The 17,753-nt window shown below is 57.4% G+C and overlaps 9 protein-coding genes across 9 annotated transcripts; 4 read left to right on the top strand and 5 right to left on the bottom strand.

Annotated features, from left to right (window-relative positions):
* Positions 1 to 488: 488 nt before the first annotated feature.
* Positions 489 to 1,902, bottom strand: EHS24_005556 (uncharacterized protein; the record flags this gene model as incomplete). Its single annotated transcript, XM_028621079.1, has 5 exons — positions 489 to 515; positions 557 to 1,220; positions 1,271 to 1,587; positions 1,626 to 1,770; positions 1,811 to 1,902. 5 exons carry the CDS (start codon positions 1,900 to 1,902, stop codon positions 489 to 491), a joined length of 1,245 nt encoding a protein of 414 aa, XP_028471714.1.
* Positions 1,903 to 2,604: 702 nt separating this feature from the next.
* On the top strand, positions 2,605 to 3,536 carry EHS24_005555 (uncharacterized protein; the record flags this gene model as incomplete). Its single annotated transcript, XM_028621078.1, has 2 exons — positions 2,605 to 2,798; positions 2,867 to 3,536. 2 exons carry the CDS (start codon positions 2,605 to 2,607, stop codon positions 3,534 to 3,536), a joined length of 864 nt encoding a protein of 287 aa, XP_028471713.1.
* A 685-nt stretch (positions 3,537 to 4,221) lies between these two features.
* On the bottom strand, positions 4,222 to 5,365 carry EHS24_005554 (uncharacterized protein; the record flags this gene model as incomplete). The annotated part of the gene is made up of 7 exons (XM_028621077.1): positions 4,222 to 4,316; positions 4,363 to 4,447; positions 4,482 to 4,808; positions 4,861 to 4,919; positions 4,959 to 5,094; positions 5,130 to 5,150; positions 5,192 to 5,365. 7 exons carry the CDS (start codon positions 5,363 to 5,365, stop codon positions 4,222 to 4,224), a joined length of 897 nt encoding a protein of 298 aa, XP_028471712.1.
* Positions 5,366 to 5,827: 462 nt separating this feature from the next.
* EHS24_005553 (uncharacterized protein) lies at positions 5,828 to 6,831 on the top strand (the record flags this gene model as incomplete). Its single annotated transcript, XM_028621076.1, has 3 exons — positions 5,828 to 6,120; positions 6,156 to 6,500; positions 6,546 to 6,831. The coding sequence occupies 3 exons, from the start codon at positions 5,828 to 5,830 to the stop codon at positions 6,829 to 6,831; spliced, it is 924 nt and encodes a 307-aa protein (XP_028471711.1).
* A 125-nt stretch (positions 6,832 to 6,956) lies between these two features.
* Positions 6,957 to 8,670, bottom strand: EHS24_005552 (uncharacterized protein; the record flags this gene model as incomplete). The annotated part of the gene is made up of 2 exons (XM_028621075.1): positions 6,957 to 8,280; positions 8,318 to 8,670. The coding sequence occupies 2 exons, from the start codon at positions 8,668 to 8,670 to the stop codon at positions 6,957 to 6,959; spliced, it is 1,677 nt and encodes a 558-aa protein (XP_028471710.1).
* A 939-nt stretch (positions 8,671 to 9,609) lies between these two features.
* EHS24_005551 (uncharacterized protein) lies at positions 9,610 to 11,218 on the bottom strand (the record flags this gene model as incomplete). The annotated part of the gene is made up of 4 exons (XM_028621074.1): positions 9,610 to 10,758; positions 10,801 to 10,887; positions 10,948 to 11,020; positions 11,076 to 11,218. 4 exons carry the CDS (start codon positions 11,216 to 11,218, stop codon positions 9,610 to 9,612), a joined length of 1,452 nt encoding a protein of 483 aa, XP_028471709.1.
* Positions 11,219 to 11,992: 774 nt separating this feature from the next.
* EHS24_005550 (uncharacterized protein) lies at positions 11,993 to 13,227 on the bottom strand (the record flags this gene model as incomplete). The annotated part of the gene is made up of 4 exons (XM_028621073.1): positions 11,993 to 12,543; positions 12,585 to 12,748; positions 12,788 to 12,933; positions 12,985 to 13,227. The coding sequence occupies 4 exons, from the start codon at positions 13,225 to 13,227 to the stop codon at positions 11,993 to 11,995; spliced, it is 1,104 nt and encodes a 367-aa protein (XP_028471708.1).
* Positions 13,228 to 13,597: 370 nt separating this feature from the next.
* EHS24_005549 (uncharacterized protein) lies at positions 13,598 to 14,888 on the top strand (the record flags this gene model as incomplete). Its single annotated transcript, XM_028621072.1, has 3 exons — positions 13,598 to 13,794; positions 13,833 to 14,127; positions 14,181 to 14,888. 3 exons carry the CDS (start codon positions 13,598 to 13,600, stop codon positions 14,886 to 14,888), a joined length of 1,200 nt encoding a protein of 399 aa, XP_028471707.1.
* Positions 14,889 to 15,281: 393 nt separating this feature from the next.
* On the top strand, positions 15,282 to 17,656 carry EHS24_005548 (uncharacterized protein; the record flags this gene model as incomplete). Its single annotated transcript, XM_028621071.1, has 12 exons — positions 15,282 to 15,335; positions 15,396 to 15,917; positions 15,957 to 16,044; positions 16,330 to 16,427; positions 16,474 to 16,489; positions 16,529 to 16,766; positions 16,813 to 16,989; positions 17,034 to 17,174; positions 17,214 to 17,272; positions 17,308 to 17,392; positions 17,437 to 17,567; positions 17,610 to 17,656. The coding sequence occupies 12 exons, from the start codon at positions 15,282 to 15,284 to the stop codon at positions 17,654 to 17,656; spliced, it is 1,656 nt and encodes a 551-aa protein (XP_028471706.1).
* Positions 17,657 to 17,753: the final 97 nt, after the last annotated feature.

Below are 17,753 nucleotides of genomic sequence, written 5' to 3'. Positions count from 1 at the left end.
TTTGGATGCCACGTGGTGCTTTGAGTACTTTAATACTTTCTAACTTTCGGGGAGTTCCTAACCCACGACTCCAGGCACTGTAACGAATAGCCCCCGAGCTGCCACTCCTGAGCTCCTGAACCGTGACCTATAACTCGCCTGCGGTCGCCTGGGATCGCCTGGGTAAAAGAAAAAACACCCGAAAACCCAGAGCGCATAAGCCCGAGCGCTAGAACGTACAGGCCCGAGTGCTGGAACAGGTATCAAAGCTTGCAGAGTCCGTCTCCCCGACGAGTGATTGTTCTGCTCAAATGCCTGGTCCAGCCCGGGTCCGTTTCTTGAGAGCATCAGCCAGGACACGCGTACATCAAGCGCCAGCCGACACATCGGCGTCAACAGTATGTGCATTGTTAGGCTTTCCCCTGACGTCTGGTCGGCGGTATTTGCATTACACCTCGTTTTGTACTCCTAACGCCATGTCAACGATGGTCTCTCGGCCACGCCAGCCATTAGGCCTTGTAGTAGACAGCTTGACCCTGTAGACAGTTAGAATAAGTCGCGCGGACATGGAACTCACAGCAAAACCCTTGCTGCTCACTGTCCCCTTGGGCTGGTCCGAGAAGCGGTACCGCTGGAAGAGGCTGAACTTGCCCGGCGCGGTAATCCTGTAGGCGTGGACCGATTCGTAAGCCGCTGCATTGACATACATCCAGTTCTCGGTAGGCATGCTTGGCGGAGCAAAGATGGACACGTCTGTGCCCGAGGCATTGGTCCCAAGCGAGTGTTGGGAGAGAATCTCTCCCTGGAGGGTCGTGGAGTCGATGGCAATCTCGGTGATGTTGGCTTTACCCCCGATGTCGACAACGTAAAAGTTGTTCGTCAGGTTGCTCTGGGCAGCCCAGCAGACAGCCACCTGGTTTGGAACCGTACCAGCTACAGAGGCGTTCGCGGCAAAGTCAAAGGCCTCGTACCCGGCGGAGGGGTCAGGAGCGAAGAAGACACCGGGGTTGGCCATGTCCTCCAGAAGACCGAAAGGGAGCCCGGCGTCGTACACAACGGGTTTGTCGGCGAGGGTGACCTGGCCGGCCGCGTCAGAGGTAACCATAAAGGCGTAGATGGCGCCGCTCGTAAAGTTGCCAGTGGGGTTGTTCAGATCCGTGGGCAGATGGCCCTTGATGGCGACATTGATTCTCGAACTGTCAGATGCAAACGTGATCTGCGAGGGTGTGCCACCCACGGGGCTGGTACTTTAGTATGTATTACCGATTTCGTGGATGGACCTGAGACCTACCCGTGAGGAGGGGTGGTGAGGTTGAGCCCAAATGTACGGTCCCATGTAGGCATGTGTTGCCACCCGCTGTCGGATGACTCGTAGCAGATGAAACCGTTCTGGCTACCGGCGTTGAGGACGCAGACGTATTTACCATCAGGGCTGGCGCCGAGGGAGTTGGGGAACTCGTAGCCGGAGGGATAGCTGTTGCTGTACATGGGGCGGGCCGGGTCGGTCGGGTCAATGTCAAAGGCGGAGAACGTGTTGGAGCCCGCGTTAGTGACCAACACCTGCTTCCCGACGACGATAACGGATCCAGAGCTGAGGAATGGGTCGGGCTACGGGTGTGAGCAAAGTGAGGTTGGTGGTTACGTACGTGGTTCTCAAATGGGGACGGGTCGTTGATGGCCGCCGAGCCATTACCGTGCGTCCACTCGGCGGTACCTGCGACAAGAGTGCCGTCGGGGAGAATGTACGACGAGACGAGCTGGTTGCCCAGGAAACCATTGGTCTGGAAGTAGCTGCAAGTCAGCGATCAGCGACACTCCGACGCCGACTCACTTGGCACCGAGAGACTCGTGGTACCAGCGGTTGACGGGGCTAGCGAGGGCCAGCCCCACGGTGCTTGCAAGGACAAGGCAATGGCAGAGCATTGTGCAGGAAGTCGCTGGATTGCTGAATCGCTCTGGGTGGTGTTGGTCTGAGGGGGTGAGTCACTGAGTAGTTCGTGGGTGGTGATGTTCATTTATATATGTCTTGAGCACCACGCTGTGCCTCATCAGTAACCAGTCAGTCTGCTCGCCCAGCAGGTGCTGCGTCTGTTGCTCGTCAAGGCTTGTGTGTACTAGTGCGATGCGATGAGGATGTGGGTGGGATGGAGACGTCGGACGAGTGTGGCATGTGGGGGTTGACTCAACCCCCATGAGACACGTGATGTCAGTTCTCTGCCGGCTCTGCCTGTCGTGCCCCAAGGTTGACTCAACCCGCACGCTTATGTAATAGAGTTTGTGGCTATTCCCGGCTGAGACGCAGAGAGATGTGGCTTGGCGATATGAATCAATCGCGGTGGGGGTGACGCGGCCGGGGTGGGCCAGTGTACCAGTGTGTGGCCATTGGCAAGCCTCTGCGTCATTTCCAGAATTCAGACCGCGTGTACCATGTGCATGCAATGAGCAATGGCGCAATGAAGTGCCCAGCAGACATCTCAGACAGCTCGTGGAAGGTTCAGGGCCGTTTCCGCATCAGTTTAGGATCTGACGTATGTCACTCGGACTGATCACTGACCATGCAACTTTCACGGCAGTGATGTTGCTGTCACACCCAAAATCAATCTGTCAGCTCTCGGTATTCCCACAATGCCTGGACTAACTCGGTCCAAAGATGACTCCCCAGACGGCGAACAACGAAAAGAAAAGCGTAGAGCGATCAATCGGAAAGCCCAACAACGCGCCCGAGAGCAGAAACAGAGCCTTATTCAACGCCTGATACTGGAGAACCAGCAGTTGAAAACCAGGCTATTGGGGAACAGTCTGGGAGACTCTATACTACAGTCAGTGTGGTTTCGTGTTTGTTTTTGTAAACAGTTGTTGGCCTTGCTGTACCTCTGCTGATAAAAAGAGCCCGCCAATCAGTGTCGAACGGGCATGGCTCATCCACGTCCCCCCAGTTCCTCACTTCGTCGTCAGCTAGTCAAACCACCCACAATGTCATACCCAGCCCAGCATCGGCAGGAGAACCTCCCCCTCCTGCAGTGCAACCGCTCCCGGCCATGGCCTTTGTGGACCTCAATGTGTCATCCCTGGACCTCAATGCTGCCCGCCAAGCGTTTCTGGCCGTCCTCGCGTCCGTGTGCGATCCACACCTGAATACGATCCATGCAGTCTGCCAAAAGTTCGCTCAGAGCCGCGGTGCCGACGTGGCGGCCGGCGATCTACACCCGCCACGACCAGTAAACAGACCGTTGAACACGGCCCCGCTGCATGACCCTCTGAACCTCTTCGAGCAGCTCCTAGCGGCCGCCTTCGACAACGTAACCGACCCAGCAGAGTACATCCCCCCGGCCGGGCAGGCTGGCCCACTGGCTGTACCGTTCCTAGAGCCTATGCATCCAGTGGATGCGTACGAGCTCGATGGGCAGGGGGTATGGAGCTTGGTTGTCGACATTGTGGATCTTAGCAGGACAGACCTCGAAGATCTCGCTGGGCGGCTCACCCGTGTGATTCGGTGTTACGGTTTTGGGCCTGTCATGCTCCGAAACGAGGTCACAAACGTTTGCCGGCGTGAGTAGGCTATCCTGTGGCGACTCCGGGCTCACTCACAGACTTTCCCTTGCTCAGTGCAACGACGCCTGGAAGCTTGGCGTTTCATTGACACGGTCCTAAGTCGAATGAGAGTTACATGATGGCCCCGCGTCGGCGGGTCTGACATCGCGTCTGGGCTTGAGCGGTATCGTTCGTATGCTCTTGACGACTACAATCCAGCTATATAACCAAAATCCTCGCCGTGCGAACACCATGGTAATGTATCCGAGCACGCAGCACTATCCCCTCGAGGCTGTGAAGTTCACAATGTACACCATTGAACATAATGACTGCGAGACGCGAGAGAGTGCAGCCCGGCCCAATTGCCCAACTAACAAACTGCAAGGCGGCTCAATCCCTTGGTCAAGCCCGAACACTTTTTTGAGCCGTGAACACATGCATCCCGCACACCAAGAAAGCATACAAAGCACACACCAATCCTACTTATTCCAAAGCAAACACCGAATCATCAATCTGGTCCACACGGGCCATTAGCTGACGTGTCATTGCCTAGTCAGCAACGTGGTTGCGATGGCCCGCATCAAATGGTATCATTGCATTGTTTCTACTTCAGATCGCCTCGGCGATGCCAGCCCGGCCCGCGAGGAGGAACACTTCCTTGCTCCAACGAAGTACACATTGTAAATGCTATAACCCTCCACCGCAAGCCGCTCACATGGGAAGTGTAGCAATGTTAGGGTACAGGTCGAAGCGCCTCTGTTCCAGCAAGGGGATGCCAGCGCGCGTTTCTGCGATGATGTTGGGGTCTGGGTGCGGTTTAGCCTTCTGTTGACTTGTACAGCAATAACTCACCGAATGTGAGGCGCACGATTGTCTCCTTCTCCTCGGCGCTGGCGACGACGCGGCCCATGGGGTCAACAGCCATCGAATGCCCGTACTGTCGTCAGCTGTTGACCAGACAGTTGACTCACGATGACGTATTTAGCTGTCTCGTCACGAGCACAGCTACACGTTGCGATGTAGATCTGGTTGTCTAGCGCACGAGCACGCTGAAGCAGCTCCCAGTGCAGCGGCCCGGTGTGTGTGTTGAACGCAGCGGGGTAGAACACGCCCACGCAGCCCTGACGGGCAGCAAGCATAGCGATCTCTGCGAAGCGCAGGTCGTAACAGATAGCGAGACCAAAACGACCAAACGGTGTATCGAACGTCGCGAGTTTATTGCCTGCCGAGAACGTGTCGCTCTCGCGGTAGGTCATCTTCGGCAGACACAAGTCAAAGAGATGCGCCTTGCGATATTTCTGCACCAGCGCGCCTGGCGTCAGCAAGCCACGTATTGCAGTTGCCACGTACCTGATGGCGACCATACCGTCGCAGCGTTGTACCGCCGCCCGTCCTCGAGTTCGGGGACGCTCCCTGACGTCAGTGACAGTTTTAGACGTGGGCCGTACCTCCTACAAGCCAGATGTTCGCCTCGCGTGCGACAGCCGCAAGCTGACGGCAGGTGTAAGCCGCCTCTGGCCACTCCGCCTCGGCCGTGCCCAGTGGTGGGATAGGCTCCGCGTACTTGACAAGCTGGTCGTGCGTCTACGGTTAGCCCCTTCGCAGCGACCGCGTCGTACCGTAGGCGTGTTCCACATCTCCTGGACGTCAGCGATACCGCAAGACGATAGGTGTGACGTACGGGTAAGACCACAATGTCCGTCGGGCCCTCGCCCACCGCCTTGAGGACCAGTTCGCGCATGTGCGCGCACTGGCCGATCACATCGTCTGCCGGTGCCGGGCGGATCTGCACGAGCACGACGTTGACCTTCGGGCCATTTGCTGCGTTGGGGATGCTGTTGGTGTCTTGCGTCATTGATAAAACAGTTAAAATACTTGGGGACGGGCGTAGTTGACACACCCCAGTATACGTTAAATATCCTTCTTGCTCTCCATTGCTCAATGGCACTCGGGCACGTCCGAACCCACTGCGGCTGGCAGTCCGACGCCGACGGCACGAGGAAGAAGGTAGGATCGGTGCAACGCCGACACACCGGTACCGTAGTTACCACGCGATGGTGGCATGGAAAAACAGAGGCGGTGACCGTGCCGACAGAAAGCAACATCAGCAGGCGGCACTGGGCCGACTCTGCAGCCATTTCACCCAAGTAGCGTGGCGTCGGGCCATGTGCCGACGCCTGCCCACCCGTCATGTCACCGACGCGTCCGACTTCCGTACGAAATCTCTGATCATGTTCATCAACGCCAACTACAGAATGCGACATATATAAGTGTGAGGAAGCGATGGGGACCAAAGTATCTGCACTCATCATCCACAATGTCCCCCATTGCCCTCAACGGAAACTCTACCACCAACGGCTCCACCAAGCCGACCAAGGACGTCCTCGCGTCGCTCGACAAGGTACTCCCCCTCGTCCGCCGCAACCCCCTCAAGGACCTCCTCGCTGCCGGCGGCTTTGCCCCGGCGTACTACATTCAAATGTGTCACTCGCCCGAGGTCGTCAACCTCGCCAAGCTTGCTGGGTACCACGCGCTTGTCATGAACCTTGAGCACCACAAGACGGGTCTGGACACAGCCTCGGACTTGTGCTTTACCTCGCTCGCCTATGGGTGGGTACGCGGTGCTGTGACTGTACTGATTCTAGAATCGCTCCCATCTGCATCGTGCCCTCGCTGCAAAGCGACTGGATCTCGAGGTTGCTCGACAACGGTGCACAGGGCATCATTGTCCCCCGCGTCGGCACCGCCGAGCAGGCCAAACTGATGGTCAAGTACTCCAAGCACCGGCCGCTCGGCGAGCGTCCCCTTGCATTCTCCCCGCAGCTCCAGTACCAGATCCCCGATTTTGCCCAGGCGCAGGAGGCCCAGAACGCCACCACCATCACGGCCCCCATGATTGAGACTGTCGAGGGCCTTGGCAACGTCGAGGCCATCGCGGCTGTGGTTGGCATTGACGCAATCTTCGTTGGCGTGCACGACCTGAGCGACGAGTGAGTACCATTCTGGGACACACAAGAATGCGCTGACACTGGCAGCATGGGCATTGGTGGTGAATTCTCCAACCCCAAGATCTACGAGGCGCTTTCTCGTATCTGTCGCGCGGCGGCGGCCGCGTCTGTCGACGGTCGGACAGTCTTCGTCGGGTTTGGCGGACTCGAGTGGCGGCCGGACATTATCTCGCGCCTCCGCCGCGACTTCGGCACGACGGTCGGCTTTGCCATCGCTGGTAGGGACGGTACTTTCCTCTTCAATGGCATGAAGGAAGTGGTGGCGCGCTTCAAGGACGTCGAGGCTGGAAAGGAGGTCGCTGCTTTTGTCTAGGTGGTGAACGGATGACCGCCATATCTGGGCCTGACTAGCTGGGTGTGCAGCGCGGCCACTAGTACATATCTCCAACTCTATGTACTTTGTGTAAGCGTACCGTCTGCTACACAATATGCATCTTCTCACTCCACTTCGGCAAACACATTCAGACCCACACTCGCCAGGAGCGCGTCCACGCCAATGCCTGAGAGGGCCATCTGCATGTCTGCTTCTGTGAGGAGTGCTGGAGCCGCCCACGCATCCCACTGCCCTTGGTCTGAGAACTGGGGCGACGTCCCTGTATCTGAAAAGCCGGACACCTGTGTCTGTTGTGGAGCAACGAGAGGCCAAACGGCTGGTGGAGGTGCTGGCTGGCCGCCGAGTTTGCCGCGGACCTCGTTGGCAAGGACGTTGAACGCACTACAGAAGCGTGACACGCCAGGCCAGTTGATGCAGAAATTGGCCAGGAGCTGCTCGCAAACGTCAACCTGCGCAAAGGCCTCGCGCCGCCATGCACGGAGTGCCAGATTGCGCGGGTTGCCGTCCGCCTCCAAAAGGGTGTACACAACGGTGACGGCGACAGTCACAATGTTGGCAAGGTGCACATAGTTCTCTGCAAGGCCGCGTTGTGCGCGGACTGCCCTGTAGAGCTCTATAGTGCGGTACGCAGTGCGGCGCAACGACACCATGCGCAGCGCTTGCGTGGATGTGCACAGTGGTGAGGGACGGTGTAGGTTGGTAAGGAGTACGTTGTAGTAGAGCTCAAAAAGCGGCACGCACTCGCCCGCCGCATCGCGAGGTATCCCGTCGTACCAGTCATCAACAAGGTTGTGGATGCGCGCGAGGGTGAGTTCCCGCTCCTCGAGGTCGCCTAGCCGAGGTGCAAGGTAGACCTCGTCGAGAATAATGCCGGAGAGGCGCCGCATGGCCATCGCATGTGCGAACCACTCGGCTGGGTCCAGGTAGCTCTGCAGACGGGTAGCGCAGGCAGTTGGCAGCTGGGCGGTAATGACACTGTCTGGGATCGTGACCTGCTTTGTGAGGGAAACAGCCACGACGCGGTCGAGGTTGTACACAGTGTAGAAAACGCGTCGCCGGGCGTCTTGTTCAGCAAGCGGGAGTGAGGAGTCGTCCCTATGCAGACCCAGCTCCATGGCGAAGCGGGCAACTACCCCGACAACATGGTATGGAGAAGTGCGGCCAAAGTCGAGGATACAGTACTGCGTGAACGTCACCAGGCCAGCAATACACGCCAGATCACTGACGCGGAACACTGCTGGAAAGTGTTCCAAAGCATATCTGCACAGCGACGTTGCCGTGTCGGTCCGTGGTGTGCCCCGCTCCGTCTCGAGGAGGTTACATCCCAGCGCAAGGATAAGAAATAGACGGAAGATGCGGTAGTCTGGCACAGTGAACGTTGACGGGGTTGGTACGCCAGGATGCGTTACACCGTAGAGTTCGTCCATACTACCATTTAGCACGCTGGCCCACACAGTACACGTACTCTTTTGCAACCTCGTCCTGGTTGTAGATGGGGTAAAACGCAATATGGTACTCAAAAAAAAGATCGACGAGCTTGACGGCAAGTGACTTGGGCGGCCACGCCGTGATCGCGTTCGAAGACAGTGCGTCCTCCGGGTCGTCTCCAGACGCACCCAACTGCTGTCCGATCGCACCCCGTAGAGACAAGCCCATGTCCGTCGTGAGCACCTGACACACGATGCGCTCCGCAAGGCTTGGGCCGTAGCCGCCGACGGCGGGTCGCGCAGCCAGTCTTGGGGGCACTGTGTGGAGGCTGGGGGGTGGAGGAGCCTCCGCCACGGCCTCCGAAGTGACCAAACTTGGGCTCTGCCCCATAGCCGCACCGTCACGTATCTGTGCCGTGAGCCGGGCAATCCTGTCGGCCTGTTCGGCAATGCGCTCCCGCAGTGTTGCAGATTCCTTCAAGAGGTCTGCCACGAAACTGCTTCTGCATCAGTCAAAGGACACCACGTCCGGGCACCCTTCCAGAGGCCGGCTGCAGTAAGACGTACCCGGGGTTCGAGCGGTCCGATATCGCAATGTCGTACACACACGCGGCATTGACGCGGCTGCAGGCGCCGCAAGCCGGTCTCGCTCGGTCACACTAACGTCAGCGGCAGGCCGAACGTGGGCCGCGCACCTTCTTCTTGCGGTGGTGGCAGCGCTGGCAAGCGACGGCGCTGTCGCTGGGACGCAGGGAGAGGCGCGGGACGCCTGTCGGCGCGGCGCGACGCTGGCCGACGTCGTCAGAGGCCATGGCGAGCGTCGTGGGCGAGACGGAGTGAGCAACAACAAGTGGGGGCGGAATATCTCCGAGCGGACATAGGGCCGACAGGGAGCGGGAGCAAAATGATGGGGGGGCATGGTCTGCGGATCTGCGGAGACCCCGGGTCACGTGCAAGGTCACGTGTTGTGTCTCTCGACTGTTTATCGCGTTCTCCATATTGGTGCCTCCCACATACCGCCGGGTCCATATATGCGCCGCACGCACTTTCCGTATTCCTATACTCCTCATGTTTTCCATGATCCATTTGCCTCCACATACACTCGCCTCATGGCCTCATATCACCCCCCCCCCCCCCCCGTTCACGTGTGCCTCACGAACAAAATCATGAAATCACCAACATTCACGCTTCACTTGGTCCAGGCTTGAAACCAACGCTCGAAACATCTGACATGACTACTTCTTTTGCCTACAAGAGTGCTAACAACCAACTACCACTCACCACCACCAGCTCCTTTGCGATCCCAGCCCCGTGCGCCCGTGTCCCTTCTTCAGACGTTGCGCTCCTCGTCTGCGCAGCGCTCCTGTGTCTCGCGGCGTTGCTGTCGAGAATACAGGAGACGAATAATGACAATGCACACAAAGGCGGCCACAAGGCATGCGGTAAGGGTCGGGAAACCCTTGCGGAAGGACGGGCTGTCGCTCGCCACAAATATGAGGTTGGGGAGGAACGCGTTGAAGGCGTAGAACGCCGTGTTGGTGACGCCGAGGACCATGCCACGCTCCTCTGCACTGTGGGAGCAGATCTCGCTCAGCCACGTGTAGTAGAGGGAAGTAATGAAGAAGAGAGGGTTGCCAAAGAAGCCAAAGATTTTGAGTCCAGTGCTTGCAGGCCAAACGGTGAGGATGACGGATGGCACCAACTGGCAGGCCAGGACACCAGTCATTACCCAAAAGCGCGTGCCGAGACGGTCGGACAGATAACCGATGAACAGCTGGACGGGAATGCTCGCAATCCAGGAAGATGCTGGGATAATGTTGCGCATCTCAACCGAGAAGTTTTCTGATTTGAGAAAGATGCCAAAGTAGTTGTACGCCTGGACGCACAGACCGTAGAAGATGTAGCCGAGGGGGAGCATGTAGATGCGCCAATGACGCCACATCTCCTTGAAAACGGCAGGCTTGAGGGCACCTTCGAGCGGGTTGGTGCCGTTGGTAAGGCAGCGCTTGCAGGCCAGCTCCTTCTCCTCGTCGTTGAGGTACCAGATCTTTGTGGTGGACGGAAAGTCGGGCACGAAAATGAACACCAGGACAACTGCCGGCACCGTCATGCAGCCACAGACAATGTACAGCCAGCGCCAGCCGGCGATGCCGTGCGCGCCGTCCAACCCCTTGAAAATTGCGGCTTGCAGGTATCCACTGAACGCTTGGCCGGCAGGCATGAAACAGTACCAGACGGCCATCCGCTTGCCGAGTTCCTTCTTGGTGTACCACGAACCGATCAGGAAGTAGCTGACGGGCTGGAAGGCTGCCTCGAAGAAGGCAACGAAGAACCTGAATGCGTATACTTGGCTGGTCGACTGTGCCGCAGCCTGCGCAAACGTGAAGACTGTCCACCCGAGCTCGCACCCAGCAAGCCACCACGCGGGGCGAACCTTCATGACGATGAGGTTGGACGGAATCTGAAGGGCACAGTACACCTGTTATGTTGTCAGCATGCGCAGAGGCAGGGAATAACATACAGCATTGTAGATGGTGAGCAGGCGAACATACTCATTGCCGAACATCTGGAGGTCCTCCTTCATGCCGCTGACATAGGCGTTCTGGAGCTGCAGGCGTGAGCGGTGCCCAGCACAATTCTGTCACGCACATTCGTCTGGTCAATGTACTTCATGAGCCAGCCAAAGCAAAGCACCGAGAGCATGGCGCAGTCGAGCTTGCGAACCAGGCCACGCTCGAGGTCTGACTTGAGGTAATAGTCCCTGCCGTCAGCGCTGTGTGTGTTGCAACCACTCACGAGTCCCATACACTGGACACAAAACGCTGCCATCGCGTGTAGTGTACGGGCTCCGGGTTGATGTCGACGGCGGTGACAGTCTCGGTGAAAATATCGTCCTTCTCATCCATGGGTGTGAGGTCTTGCAGGCTCTTGCTCGACATTGTTTGTTGATGCGGGGCAACATGGAGAACATCCGGCCTGCGATATAAATGCATGGACAGCGATAAGACGAGACAGTGGGCGGGCAGGGTGCCGACGTACAACGGGGACTGTGGGGTGAGTTGTGGAGTTGGGCGGCCGCAAGGCCGACAATGGGTGGGGTGGGCGACAGTGTCGGCAGCGGGGCCGCCCTCTTCTGGGCGGGGCGCCAGACTGGCGTTTCGTGAGGCAGGAGTCAGGCTGTTGCTCTAGATGCCAGATGGGCTCAATGGCAGCAGCAACGGGTGTGGGGCCTCGGTTAGCAAATGGGGTCGTCGTCTGCCCGGAGGGTGTGGAGTCGTTCTTTTTCATGCCGCCGTTGGCAGATGCCGACCACCCACTACGGTGGTCGGTGGATCGGAGGCGTTGCCGACGCGGAGTGCCAAATGTGGACTGGCGGCAGGGTCGGGCATACTGATACTGCCGCCTGCATCGTGGGATGTGCTTTGGGTTGTGCTTCGTAACTACCGCACTCAGTTTGGCCCCAATGTACGAGTGCACGGTGCAGGTTGAGGTCTCGCACTAGATGTGCTCGCAGCCCAAGCACTGTTTATGTCTACTATGTAGACGCGCGGACTATGGAGATTTCGTCTGCTTTGGGGGCATATTTGCATAATACATGCAGTAGGTTATCGATAGCTACCTGGCCCCAAAGGGAAAGCATGGCCAGCATGTTCTCGAGTCACACAGAGCATGATTCAGATCCGTTAAGACAATGCATTGCATTGGATATCCCACTACGAGCGTTGGATGTCGGCGATGAACTCCAACACATTGTCCTCGGCACGGACGAAACACGCCATGGCGTCCTCAAACCGCTGCTTGGTGGCGGGGTCAGCGTCGTTGGCCGCATCCAGGACACCATCAGCGAGGTAGTGCACACCTGGCGAAGTGGGTGCGTTTCCGAGCGGGTCGTGGGCGGCGCGCTGGGTGTCCCGCTTCACCATGTCGGGCCCACTGGGTGCGGTCCACGGAGTGCACTCAGGCGTGTACTCTGCGAGACGCTGCTTCCACTTGCCTCCCGCAAATGCTGGCTGCCCAGTCGCCCAGAGGAGGTCCTCGATGGGACCAGGGTGCAGCGTGACGTGCTCGCATCCTAGCTCGGGCTGCGCCAGCACCTCCAAGACGGAGATGTACGACGCGCCCTTGATCTGCGGCGTATACTTGTCTTGGGCGCGGAGAGCGTCGTACGCATCGCGAATGGCGCCCATACGGTGGGCCATTGGGTGCTCGAGGCCTGGGTCTGCGACGTCGGGCCATCGCTCTGCCGCGTCGTGCGCCTTTACCTCTGGAAGTCAGAGCGGCTACAAGAATGGGCCCAATACACACCGTTAAAGTAAGGACTGATAGCGTACATGCCGGCCTGCGCAGCGGCGTGTGCCTGTGCGACATTGAACAGCGCTGTGCCCAGCGTCTGGATACCCTCAGACTGCAATACGACGGCAGCTTGCACGCCTGACGTGGTTGTCGGGATCTTGATACAGAACCGGTCACTGCCTGTCAGCACCCAAACCTCTCTCGACTTTGCGTACTTGGAAATACCCTCGGCGTTGTAGGCCTTGGCATACGCCCGCGCGTGTGCAATGATAGCCTCCCGGTCGTGCGGCTTGCTCGGGGTCGTTTGGGCCAGGACGCGGCCGGTGATGTGTGGCAGGATCTCCTTGGCAAATTTGGCATGCTAAACAATAAGCGACAAGGCCACACAGATACCCAAAGCACGTAAACTTACGAGGATTGTAAAGACATCAAACGGCTCCATGCCGGGCAAGCTCCGCACGATGGCCTCCACAGTCTCCTTATTGGTGGGGTCGAGGATGGCCTCGGCGATGATGGCTTGGTTCGAAGTCATGTCTGCGGGGCGGAACGGCAGGGTCCTGGCAAAAGCGACGTCGCATGAGTCGAGGTCGATCTTGAGGCCCAGAGCCAGGAGCTGGTCAAGCAGGGTGGTGTTGGTGTCGATGCGGGCAATCATGTTGAATGCGGCTGTGATGGGAATGGGGAAAGCGACAAAGCTGCATGGCGACGGCTTTATCTGAATGCGAGGAAGAGACTGTATAACATATCCGAACACCACACCACCTGCCATCTGCCGTAGGCCGCATTACCACGGGATCACATTGTCGTCATAGTGCTCGGAGGTCTGCCGGAGACTCGGCCTTTTGTCGGCTCGTGTGCGGCTCGGAGCAGATGCATCTCGATCCGACACTGGGCCGGACAAATGTGTCTCCCAACGACACGATTTTGAGACGCCTCCAGCTTCCCGCCAGCCCACTTGAATCATATATTGACCGCCGCCATGGAGTTCACCTTGGACCCACCTCACACGTTTTTCAATACTCACCATGACATCCACCACAACCTCAAGCCCTGTGCTGCAGGTCGCAGTTGTCGGCTGCGGGGAGATTGCGCAAGTCACGCATATACCAAACCTCATCATCGCCAACCACATGTTCAAGGCTGTTGCGCTGGTGGACATCTCTACCTCGACTCTGAAGCACTGCTCGGAACGTTTTGGAATCACCAACTGCTTCTCGTCCGTGTACGTATCCATATCTCGTCGGCGCTGACTTCATACAGAGACGAACTGCTGGCGTCGTCCGTCCCCGTGGACCTAGTGTTCATCTGCTCTGCAGACCAGTACCATGCCGACCAAGCCATCGCGTGTGCCAATGCAGGCAAACACGTCATGCTCGAGAAGCCGATGGTACAGACCCTGTCCGAGGCCGACGCGCTGGAGGAAGCACGCAAACGTAACAATGTGGTCATCTTTGTGGGATACATGCGCCGCTACGCAACTGCGTTCAAGCGGTTCAAGGACGCAATCAATGGCAAGGACATCAAGTATGTCCGGGTACGCGACATTATCGGTGGAGTGAGTGCCATTCAAAACTCAGGAGCAACCACCAAGGGACAGAATTAACATAGCAGAACCCGCGGTTCACTCCTCAGACGGGCATGTACCAGCGCATGTTTACCGATTTCCCTCCCGGAGCGGCAGCCGACGTGAAGTCGCGTGCGGAGGCCAATCTGGTTGAGAACTTTGGGAACGCCGCCCTCACTGACCCGTCAAACCTCGGATCATGGCAGATCCTCACAGCGTTCAGCTCCCATGCCCTCTCCGCCATGCGAGAGGCGATTGGTATGCCGGCCCACGTCCACTTTGCTTGCCGACGTGGAGACCTCGAGCGTCCGAACTGGTGGCAGGTGCTCTTCGATCACGGTGCATTCAACACACTTTATGAGGTGCAGGACGATTCTCAGTGCACAGCTGACAGCAGATGGGCGTCGACGACGTTGGATTCTTTGACGCACACATTGAAGTGTACACCGGCACTGAGAGGATCAAGATTCAATTTGACAGGTGCGGTTTCCTCAGGCCCAGTTCTTGCTAACTCTAGTCCCTACATTCGGGCACTGCCTATCAATGTAACAATTCAAAAGGTGCTCCCTAACGGCGACTATGACGAGAATACGTCCCGCCCAACTTATGTCGACTTTTACAACCTCACGCTCATCGAGTTGTACAAGGCTGTCACGGAGGGCACCGAGTTCCCCACCACCGTGATGGACGGCAGGGAGGACGTTGTCCTCACCAAGATGATCATGAACGCTGTTATGGACCATAAGCAATAGATTAGTGTACCACTCGATAAACAGACAGCACCTGTGGAATACAAATGCATGTGTAACATGACCATGTAATGCCAGTCGCCAGTCCGAACTTGGCCGAGACGAATTGCCGAGAGATCTCCGATGGATCTCCGAGAGCCAAGAGCCTCTCTCCACCACGCTCCACAACCCAGCCCAGGATTCTCGTGTCCCGTTTCATCGTTCTTTCCCATCCCAACTTGCTCAGCCATAGACTATACATCATCACCATCGGAAATGACGCCTCCGAGCTCCAAACGCACCCGGCACGAAACCGTTATCGGCTCCGAAACGCTGGCCCCCATACCAGGTCGCTCGGGGAGCTCTGCGACGGGTCCCAGCTGCGACGGCTGCAGAGCGCGTAAGCTCAAGTGCAACATGAGAGGACGTCCGGTTGAGCTTGTGGACGGAGTGAGCGCTGTACCCTGCGAGGTAGGTTTGATATTAATGCGCATGAGCTAAGAACAGAACTGCGGCTCGTGGTCGCTGCAGTGTACGTACCGAACACCGACCAAACGTCGGGGACGGCAGCAGGTCATCCTTGATCGGCTGCGGTCGGAGCAATCTGACAGTGGACTTTCGTCCATGGTATCAACATCGACAGCCCTACGGAGCTCACCTCGACCATCCTCGCACGCAAACCCTGTTCACGGGGTCGGCGACGATGCTGGGCGACAACTTGAACTAGAGGAACACGCTGTGCACAATCTGGGGGACGGTGCCTTTCCTGAGCACCACTTGCCCGTCCCGGATGGCCCACAGCATTCACAGGAACCGCACCTCATCGATTGCGAGGGCTACGATACACACGTTGGCCTGCTTCCTCAGCATTCATCCAACCCACCAGAACCTCTTGTACCGATCACCTATATTGCCCAGCGTCCGTCTCCATCTGTCAGCCTGCAGTCGCCTTCAGCTTTCCTAGCAGACGCTGCTCCCTTGCAGTCGACCCGTATTGCAGACATCCTTCCCCGAAATACTGCGCTCAGCATTCTCAAACTCTTCTTCGACCATGTAAGTACCTTTGCTAGAACGGCCCCTGACATAGCAAAGGTCTACTGCATTATTCCCGTGGTCCATTACCCAACATTCATGGATGCCGTCGATGCCCGCGAAGACGAGAGGAACCCAATGTTCTTTGGTGGGTTTCCCTAGTTTGACTGGCTGATGACAGCCCTGGTTATGGCCATGTTGTCCTGCACATTCGGCCACGTGCCCAACAGTCTTTTGCCTGTAGGTAATGCCCGCACCTTGTCCAACGACTGCTTGCGGGCATGTTATGCTGTGGTGCGGCGGAGCATGGACAGCCCGAGTGTAGATCTGGTCTCAATCAAGTGAGCCTTTACTTGCACGTGTAAGCGTCGCTGACTGTGAGGTATCTCATGCTCGTGATTCACAAGGTAACGATAACAAAGGCGATGAAAAGTCCTCACTTTGCAGAAGAACGGCGACGGTGTCCTGACTGGTGCGGCAATGGGAACCGCCCTCCAGCTAGCCATCGACATGCGGCTATTCGATGAGGAAGTGAGTAGCTTTCGGGCACGGTCGATACGTTACGCGCTGACGGCAGACGTACGCCGGACTATGTAAGGCCTTGCCCAATCACTCACACGGCTGACAGAAAGCACCGATCGATGCTGAACGCGGGCGTCGTGTCTGGTTTCTCATTCACAATGCTGATAAGGTTGAGGCCATCTCGAATAACAGGCCCATTCTCCTCCGGTCCGACGAGTTTCGTGGGCCTGGCTCTGCAGAGTTGCCCCGAGAGCTACACGATTCCAGCATTACGGCGGACGGCTACCTGCCAAGAGGTACCAGCACGCCGCTCATTGCCGGATTCAATGTCCTCACGCGCATTGTAACGTAAGTCAGTTCCCAATAATAATCAGCAGCTGAGCACCTTGACCAGTGTTCTCGGGGACATCCTTGTAAAGGAACGAGACGTCATTCGCCGTCCGCCTGCCGACTCTGAGACATTATTTCGGGAGCTCCGCAACGTACGCGATCTGCGCCAATGTCTGGTTGCCGTAGTCACAGCAACACCGGCACCATTTGCACTTGAGCTGTCGGCCTCATCTCCAGCCTTGTGAGCTTGAACCCGCTGCACATAGTATCACATCCTGATTGCAGTCCTGTACCGGGATGGGAAACGGCGCTACTCGCGCAAGTCGACGAGTTCTTTGACAATCCAGGTGACTCACCACAGGACGGGTATCTTGTCCTCAAAGCCAACGTGCAGGTGACATTGGCCATGACCAGGTTGAGACTCATGTGAGCATCCTTAACACTGGCTGTAGTCTGACAGTCCAGACTTCTGCGCGAACGTCTGCTCCAATCGGCGGGAGCTCCAGGCACACCACCGAGAAATGGTGGGGAATCTGTGCTTGCCGCGAGCTGACAGCAGCTGCTGAATTGGTGGCAGTAGATTTGGGCGAGAACAACGACTGGCGACAGATGGTGTACCAAACTCTGCTCCAGACGGTACACGGGTAAGCGGTCTGCTGGATATCACATTACACTGAGCTTATGTCAGCCTTCCAATCCAGGCTCTAGCGGCCAACGGTCCCTCCCTGGTGGCCAAAATCCGCGTAGTGGCCGTTACACTTCTTGAGGGCTTGCCAGGCGATACAGAAGGCAACAGTGAGATTGCCCAGTACCTCATTGGTAAGCAAAGCCGTGTCGTAAACCACATTGACCAAACCCAAGCTTTCTTGTCGATCATGTCAAGTATCGAAGAGCAGTTTGCCGAGTAGGCCTACACAGGGCAACTTGATAGCCTGAAGCAATGGAACAGGCTATTCGGATGTGGCGCGATATGGACGGGGATGAGTCGGCCAGTTGTCGGAGAGT

This window comes from Apiotrichum porosum (genome assembly GCF_003942205.1).
Source record: "Apiotrichum porosum strain DSM 27194 chromosome Unknown scaffold_24, whole genome shotgun sequence".
Taxonomy (NCBI): Eukaryota; Fungi; Basidiomycota; class Tremellomycetes; order Trichosporonales; family Trichosporonaceae; genus Apiotrichum; species Apiotrichum porosum.
Note: the sequence above shows the minus strand (reverse complement) of the source record. Positions and strands in the feature narration are given on the sequence as shown.